At 26.7% G+C, this 9,733-nt stretch overlaps 1 protein-coding gene across 1 annotated transcript; it reads left to right on the top strand.

Moving 5' to 3' along the window:
- Positions 1 to 1,351: 1,351 nt before the first annotated feature.
- On the top strand, positions 1,352 to 3,122 carry LOC141693389 (uncharacterized). Its single transcript, XM_074498486.1, has 5 exons — positions 1,352 to 1,452; positions 1,643 to 1,732; positions 1,908 to 2,030; positions 2,119 to 2,320; positions 2,408 to 3,122. The coding sequence occupies exons 1-5, from the start codon at positions 1,426 to 1,428 to the stop codon at positions 2,422 to 2,424; spliced, it is 459 nt and encodes a 152-aa protein (XP_074354587.1). The 5' UTR covers positions 1,352 to 1,425; the 3' UTR covers positions 2,425 to 3,122.
- Positions 3,123 to 9,733: the final 6,611 nt, after the last annotated feature.

The raw sequence follows: 9,733 nt of genomic DNA, 5'->3' as shown, positions 1-9,733 counted from the left end.
TATTGAACTTTAGATGTCGACCACTGGTAAAGTGTGGTAAATAATAATAAGAATAAGAATTAGATGTCGTATATTAAGTCTATGGTATTTATAAAAATTATCGTTTCGTTCTGTTTTATTATATTCCGATCTGTTATAAAATATACTATGTTCTGTTTTAAATTCCCAATTTTAATATATAAAACTTTGGATTGGATTTATTTTATAAAATTATTATTGTTTTGAGAAAAATCGTTTTATTAAAATACTCATTGATTTCGATAATATAGTTAGTCAATTTGTACTTGCTAGGTTTTGTAACACATTATTTTAATATTTCAGGTTTCGTCTAACATTCTAGTTGGATAATATTGGAGTTCAAGAACTTAGTATTGGAGTCGATTGACTTTTGGGCTTCCGATTTGAGCTACGCTTTCGTAATAATACCTTTGTAGTAGAAATTTGGATTAATTATTGTATTGTATTTTGATTTCGATTTTAGGATTTATTGTTCGGAAGTGCGGTGATCATTACCTTTGTAATGAGATTTTTGATCAAGAAATTGTATTTTATTTTAGTTTTCGATTTAGACTTAATGGTTCAGAGGTGCAGGCTGTTATATCATAACATTTATATATAATAATTAAATCGTGGTTTGAAATATTCCACGGTCCAAATGACAGAAAAAAAATATAGGTAAAGAGGATATAACCTATATAATTTGAAATAGTGTGCACCAAATAAAATATTGGGTGAATGATAAAAAAAATTGCCTTGGTAAAATTAATTCAAAATTAATTGAAATTTGTATACAACAATTCAAATAACTTCTAGAAGCTACGCAGCAACAGCCTTACAGGAAGATAAACAAGTAATCTTTCTGTTTAGTGAAACTATAATATTTCTTCACTGGAAACATTTTTGCTAGAAAAAAGAAAAAAATTACAATTTAATTTCTTCAGCTTGTTCCCAAAAAAAATTTAAGGAAGAAAAGAAAAGATCTCTAAAGTTTTATAAAAAAGATACTTATATATTTGTCCCCAATTTTTTTTTTCTCATTTTTGAAAGAATTTAGAGAGAAAAGAAAGTAACTCATTTTTCATTCTTTTTTTTTCTTTCATTAGTTCTGAAACACAGTGTAACGTTTTCAGGAGGGAACAACTTTTGAAAATGAAAAATTTGAAAATGAAAAATGTCAAATGCAAGTTAAGATAAACACAAGCCAGTTGATTAGGGATTCACAATTTTGAATTTTGAATTTGATTTAATTTGATACTTCAATCAGTTAATTGATCCTGATTTGGTGCTCCTTATAAAAGGTAACGTGAAAACGAAAAACAAGGAGCTACCAAACTCTAATAAACACAAACCCCGTTAGTATAAATTAACCCCCCCCCCCCTCTCTTAATATTTTGTGTCCAAGCTACTCCTTGGCCAATCATAGCAATGTCACAGTCATCATCTTCTGCTAATGTAAGTTCATAATATCAGTTATCCATGACTGTTTAAATTTTAGTTATAATTCCAGTAGTATTTGTTGTAAAAATATCCAATGGTAGTTTGTTAATGTACCTGGCTCTTTGGCTTGTTTACGTTACAAGTAACTTATAAGTTAAAAACGACTTGTGTGGATTCGATGGGTCCTAATTTGTGTTATTTCCAGAAAAATGGCTGTTCGAGTGCGCTCCACCGTGCATGCCTGGAGCTACAAGGTTCTGCTTCCAAGATTGTCAGGCTTATTGATCAGGAAAAGGTTTATTATGTTTCTTTTACCTTTTTTTTTTCAATCCTAGTAGTAAGTGGATTTTGATGAACATAATTAATAGTTTTTTTCAGCCCTGGCCATCTTGATTTAAAGATAAGGTGTACATTTTTATAATTATGCATTTTAGCCCCGGATGTTTTAAAATCTTGATTCTGGCATGTAGAACGGGTCGGAAGCTGCAGGCAGAGAACATACTGAGTATCAGGACTCCATTATCAATGCCCTGACTGTGGAGAATTTTAAGCTGAAGGAAGAGAATGGAGCAGCTAAAAGCCTGCTTATTTCGGTATTTTCCTTTGATTTTTAATTATTTATAGTGAGAGGTATGTTGATGGTTTGATATGTTGTAGTAATTCGTTTTGCTGTTTTGATAGAATCTGCCTGAAAATTTTAGTGAAGAGTGCGGCATAGAGATCAAACTTATAGGAGAGATAGACATCGCGCCCTTCATTAGCATTTTTACGAGAAGACAATCAGCCAAATTGTCCAATGAATCGACGATAATGAAAGCTACCGAGATGTGCACACGTTGTCAGGAAAAAATTAAGGAAAGTGGCAATCAATGGAATTTCGAAAGTATGTTTCTCCAAAACACTGATTTGCATAATTCTAGATAGTAATACTTCATAGTAGTTTTTTGAGATTAGTGGATGATGTATGCAGGAGATAGTGGACGATAACGATGTAGAGCTGAAGAAACTAAAGAAGGAAATGGGATTTTTGGTTTTCATGGCAGTTAAGATAGGCTTGGAGGAAATAAATAAACATAATCCGAGTGGACGCTATCCTGTTGCAAAGCTGTGGCATGTGAAGGAAAACAGAGAGGCGAGACTTGATGAGATTATGCAGAGTATGTTGAAGAAAACGACTCGTAAGCGCAAAGCAGGTGAGGATCCTACTGGCGAGTGTCAAGCTTTTACCAAGTGAATTATGCAAACTTCAACTTCTTGTTGGATCTTAACTAAGCAGCTTTTTAATAACAGTTTGTTCTTTTGATTTACTTTTGTATGTTGCACGAACAAGTACGAGATGCAGTGATTTGCAGATTACAGGCTCTGTTTTAAATTTATGCAATGTTTTCTTTCAAATATAACTCTTAAGTACTAGCAAAGCCAAAACAAAGTGTGTGAGAATTAGAAATGCAAGAAATTGGAAGAATGGGCAACACTCAATGGTGTAGATCATGTGCACTTTAGCTTGTCACTTCCACCCTGTGGTTCCAAAGCCCTACTCAAGAAACTTTACAAATCAGATGCTCATACTTATGACCTTAAGGGAGTTGCAAACATTTTTTTTAACGCAAATGCATAGGACGTTTTTGTAATTGTTTATGTTGATCGAATAATTTACAATTATTTTGAATCGCACTTGGCGGCACAATTCTCGGTGAAAAAGTAGTCTTTAGATAAAAGGAGGCCAAATGAAGAAGTTTATCCTAGTTCCATTAATATAGAAATAATGTATTAAATGAAAGTTTATCATCGGAGATTTATATGAAAATTTTAATTCTTTTGTATGTAACAAAGACAGGAAAAACATTTAACAAAAAGAGACAATGACATATTTATATATCTTGAAAATTAGTGATTAACCGATTTATATTTTATCGAACTGATTTTTGAATTCGGTCAATTCATCAGGTTTGATCATTCAACTCATCGGGTTTAATGTATTACCTTCAATCTAACATAAGTCCAATAGTTTTGACCCATTATCCATAAGTCCAAAGTTCAATTGTTTGGCTTTCATTTAGGCCGAGTCCCTGTCATATTTTTTTTATAAAATTTAAATTAAGTAAATTTTGATCAAATATTAAATATTATTAAAAAAATTAAAATTAAAGATTAAAGTAGATTAAATTTACTTTTGGTGATGTAATTTTTCTATTTTATTTAATTATAAAATATTAATAAATTTTGATTAAATTTTGATCTATTTGACTAGTTCAAAGTTACATTTGACAACTAAAAAAGGAAGGAGGATTACGGAAGTGAAAGAAAATGGAAAATATGTTATTTTCTTGTCTTTCCTAACTTTTTGAAATAAAACTTTAGGTGTAACTATTTAAAAAATTTCTCACCTAATTTCCAACCTTTCTATTCATCTTAAAAGCTATTTTTTCAGTAATAAATTAAAATCTATAAAGTTTCCACTTTTTTATTTTATTTTTATATAAATTTGGGAAGCACAGTGTTAGAGAAATGAGAGGAACACAAGGCAGATATAACCGACAGCTAATTGTTCTGTTAACTATTTAATTAAATTAACAAATGTTTTAATATTTATCAAAATATTATTGAGGATTTCTGATTTCACTCCGACCATCATCATCATCTATATATCTTAATTACTACTCCTTAATTTACTCATATATTTTGGTATATCCATGCACTATCCAATTAGTTTCAATTGACCTATCTTAATTACAAATCAATCTATCTATGGAAAATAATTTTAAAAAAAAATCATATCATGCATGATTTTCTCATAAGGATATTTTTGAAATTCAAATTTAAATTAAGATATTACCATGATTTTCTCATATCACTCATTATTTGTTAACCAATACTCCTTTATTTGTAATATTTTTAAATTTTGAATCTCAAATTACTTATTTATAGAAACTATCACTAATTTATATCTTGCTTGATTTGTGCATTCAGTTGAGATAGATTAGATTGATATATACACATACACAAATTCAAACACACGTATAATCAATTAGTTTTCTTCTCAAAATTTTCAAATCTCAGAATCTCATTCATCTCTCTCTATTTTTTGCAGGTTACATGCAAATTTTAATCGGATTTCGTTTGATTTTCATGTTTTACAGGATGATGAATGCGAGATAAAAAGTAATCACAAGAATTCTCACTTTTAATCATACAAAAGTTTCGTAGACCAACTGTTTGAATAAAATTCTTAGAGAATTTCAACTCTTTGTATTTGTTTTAATTGTTTGTATGTGTTTTAGAGTAGATACGTATTTTGTGCAATAAGTTTTGTGAATTTAATTGTTTTAAATTGTGAACGGAGGTATGTGTTTTTATTATACAAATTGTGTGTTTTTTGTCTAAATTTTATGCTAATATATGTTTATCCTCATATTTTTTTTCACATCCGTCGTTGGTACTTATAATTTTGAAATTATATCTTGATTTGCAATTTATTTTCTAATTATGCTATCATAATGGAGATACCATGTCAAGCATCACGATAAAGGAAAAAAGAAACATAGTAAAGAAGGTGAAATTCGTATTCTTTCTTTACACTGTTAGTAAAGTTGATTTGTATTCATATTTTTTTAAAGAACAATATTGCAAGTTGCACTTCTCGGTAGTTGAGACTACTTGAGACCCTTTTTTCCTATATAAGGAGTGCTATCTTAAATTAATTTTTCACACTCCCATTTTTATGTACCCAATTTTCTGATTTTTTTGTTACTTCATGATTTGTTCATTATGTGTTCTTTTAATTCATTGTTGTTACTTTGGTATAACTTAGTTTTATTGTATATGATTTTAAATATTTTGAACTAACAAGTTTTAAAATGGTGAATTTTTCAGATTTGTAGCTGAAAACGTGTATCTTGCAAAAAGATGTGAAAGTTCTCAGTAAAATCGAAGATTAATAACTGCATCTATGTCTTTAAATTGATGGACTTGTGTTAATGTTATAATTCCTATTGATTTTGAGGTAATATTATTTTTCCCAATATGTATTTTGAAGTTTTATTTTATTTTATAATATTTATATTGCAATATTTTCGATGATTTTAAATGCTAAATTTGAACTCCACTCTAAACTTTGAATTTTAAAAATTCTATAATCTAGAGATTAATTTGTTAAAATTTTAATTATTATTTTTTCATTTCTTGCTATGTAAATATTATTAATTTTTTAATCAAAATATTTAGCAAAAAATATTCATGAAATTTAAGAGTAATTTTGATATTGAAATTTGAAAGGTATTATATTTACAATATTAGCATAAAAGTCAATAATTTAAATTTTAAAATCAGGGCTCATAATAAGGTTAATATAATGAGGTATGGATGTACAATAATCTTTCTTTTATCAAATAATTTTGTATAAGTATAACAAATTACAAGTTTATTTTTTTTTGTTAACAAGCCAAAGTAAAAGTGTATTCATTTTTACATTTTCGTGAAAAAATCAATATATGACTATCATAGTATATAAATAATAAATTTAGTTTATATGCATACTTTTCATTATATATAACTAATAAAATTATTATCTCATTCAAAAGATGTACATAAAAATATTATTAAGATAAAATTGCAATATAAAAGTATGAGAAGTGCGGATAACTTATGTAACCTTATGTAATACTGACTTTGTAGTCTATTATATTTTTATATTAATCTCAAATATTGAATGAATTAATGAAAATCTTCAAAAATTTAAAAAAGAAATATGGTTAAAAATAATGATAATTTTGATGGTCACGAATTTCACCTTTAAACAAAGTATGACATTATTACGTTATCAAATCATATTGATCAAATTAATGCTAATTTAAATGAGAATGTAAATGTTATGATTTCAATAAATTATCTTTATTGATTAGCATCGATAATATACTTATATTGAATTCTAATTCTCCCTCCGTTTTAACAAGGTGTAAAGAAAATATATTTACATATTTATTTTTAAAAAAATAATTTTTTTGAAAAAAATATGAATGCTAAACTTTTATTAAAAAAAAAATTGAACATATTATTACTATACATATATGTTTTTATTCTATTTAAGTGTAAAACATAAAAGCCAATATCATAGTCGGAGTTTTATACTTTTATTTGTAATCACCTTTCTATACATTTTTTAAAAAAGAAAATTAATGATAAATTATAACTTTTGAATTTTAAAAAATCGCTCTAATAATTTGTAAAAATTTCATGCTATTGTGCGTTAGAAAATTTATATTTGTAAATTTCCAGCACAATAAATACTTAAAAAAAAAGAAAATATATATTTGTCTTTCTAAAAAAATTGATATTTTATATTTAAATCATGTTGTATCACTAACATGAATTCTATTTTTTTACTTTATTTTCTAATTAGTTTATATTCTATGATCCATCTCAAATATGATGTTAAAACAACGTTAAGTATTAATTTTTATAGAGCATTTGGTATAGAATTTTGTTGAGAAAATAAATATTCTAATTTTATAGTATTTAAACTATAACGCGTCTAAGACGCCGCCGAGTAATATTGAAATAAATTTTTGAATCAAACTTTTCATTTAGCATGATAGTGGACGTATTTTAATGCTCTAATTTTCATGTTTGTGCAACACTGTAATTTTAAATTTGACATATATTAAAATAACTAATGTTTAATATTTACATTTTTCAATTTTCAAAAATTTAAATTGCATGGGCCGTTGTAATTTGACGGCAAGTAATATTGAACTTATTTTTTATATTAAAGTTTTATATAGATTAATGCCATTAGAGGAGTAATTAACAAAAATTGAGTTTGAGCTCATTTATTTAATGTGTTTAATATTTATATCCACATAAAAATATTTATCAACTAAAATAATCGTGTAAACAATATTTATAAACTAATATAACCGCGTAAACAATATTTATCAGCCGAAAAAATGAAATGGGAAGAAATATCAATAACTCTCTCTCAATTGAATTAATAGACAACAAAATATTTACGTAGAATTGTATAATTTAAATTATTTAAAAAGAGGAGAGATTGTAAACAATAATGACGAATTTTGTTGAACACTGAGCTTCACTTTTTAAGAAAATATGACATTACTATGCATACTATACAAAATATCAATAAATTAATGTTAATTAAAATAAAAATGAAAATATTTTGTTTTCAATCAATAATAATTATTTTTTAATACACTGTACATGGATAATATATTTATACAATTCAAATATTTCCTTTTTTCAAATGAAAGTGGCTTAAGTGATTTAAGTTTAAAGAAAACATATCTACATATTTTTTGAGTAAAAATATAAATGCTAAACTTTTATTCAAAAAAATTTCTGAATAAAGATATATAGTATGCATTTTTCAATTTCTTGGCTATTTTTCCAAAATTAACTAACATTAGAAAACTCAATAATAATAGCAAAGTCAATATTGAGTGATCATGTTGTACTAATTTTTGCATTGAGTTTTGTTTATGACATTAGTATAATACAAATAATCATGAAGATTGCGTGTGTTCAAGTCAGTTTTAAGGCTGCAACTATTTCAATTTAATTTTAATAATTATCAAAATTTACTTATTTGTTAATTAACCAATTCTAAACTTAAGTTTACATGAACACTAATCCAATATCGGACAAAAATTATGAAAATTTCAGAATTTTAGAAATAGCTACCACTATTTAGATTCTAACTACTTTTTAAATATAAAAATTTCCAAACTTTACAGACATTTAGTTTAGAAGTCTATAACCAATTATCTTTGTTTAGAATTTAAGTAATTTAAGTAATTTAAGTGATTATTCCTTAAAGGCCGGTGAGGCTTAAATTCAAAATAGGATAAGTTTGATGTAATTTATAATTCTGTCGCGATAAGGATTAATATAGTGCGAAAAACTATTTACACTTATTTTCACTACCTACAAGATTTTTCTTTCATTGTGGATCTCAATTTTTTTTGATAATATGATTTATAGGCCTCCATTGAGTCTGCATCTGCTGAAAAGAAAATGTAGACGATTAATGTCTACGACAATGAGAAACGTCTTAGAATATTATAGGAAACCTTTTGTTTGACTGAGAATTTTTTTCTAGGAAGCCTCTATTTTGATTGATGTGTTTTTTATTCATTTACTGTTTACATAAGAATTTTATATTTACTTAAGATAGAGCAATCATCTTGTGACAATAGCATGTATGTGGATATCGAAAGCTATCTAGGACACCTACCATCTTAAGACTTTATTGATATTTTCGGGTTATTCTTTTAAATGTATAAGAGATGTGAATAATTCATTAGAAAATAGTATTTATGTGCACACATTTGATGAATTGCATGCACCTAATCAGATTCATAACTTTTATTTTATTGTATGCTAGGAAATGTTTCGTGTAGAAACTATTAATTAGAAATATCATATTTATACCTATATTATATTGATTTTTTAGTTCTGAACATATTTCGCTTAGTTTAATCTTATGCATTATGATGTAAGAATATGTAAAAAAGTGTTACATTTCTTTTCAGTAATTAACCCACAACTGGAAGCAGTTTGAGTGTGTGATTATTTAGTTTCATTTTAACTTTTGTTTCGTATATCTTGATATCAAGTGATTTTTTTTAAGAGTGTTTGATATATTATGAAAGTTGATGTCAAACTTGATTTGCGTGGTGCTGCAAATAAGTTAATGCATTTGGTAATTCTATCATAACACCGAAGGTGTTGCATAAAGTGAAAAAGAGGCGACTAAGACTATCTGGAGCTGCACCACAATTTAATCTATCAGTTAGAGTTTCTTCACAAATTATCACCGGGCGAATAAAAACTTTATTGGGCCATTTCTCATATTTTTCCCAGTTCAATAACTTGCAGGTGATTGATCTATGTTACAATAGTCTATTTCATTTCATACCTGATCAGCTTCTTCTTAATGCAGAACATTGCATATTATTTTGATTACAAAAAATATTATCACTGGTCTAATCCCAAATACTTTTCCTTCATGTTCAACACACCTGGAGAATTCCGGGTTGGAATGATTTCAGAGCTGTGAGCATGAAAAAAACAGTTTCAATGGAAAACTACCAAACTACATTAAATAATATTTATATCACAAGATTTTAAGGCAATCTTTTTTCTGGAAAACTTCTATGATCAATGCAAAAGTTTAGTTTGTGCAATTCTCTTCATTAAGGATAAAATTTACTATCCAATGAATTTTTGAATTGTATTTCTAATATGAGAAACTTTGAGATTTGATTTTTTCGGCTATTAG

This window comes from Apium graveolens, chromosome 10 (assembly GCF_009905375.1).
Source record: "Apium graveolens cultivar Ventura chromosome 10, ASM990537v1, whole genome shotgun sequence".
In the NCBI taxonomy this organism is placed as follows: Eukaryota; Viridiplantae; Streptophyta; class Magnoliopsida; order Apiales; family Apiaceae; genus Apium; species Apium graveolens.
The sequence above is the reverse complement of the archived record's forward strand: the minus strand, read 5'-3'. Positions and strand labels throughout refer to the sequence as shown.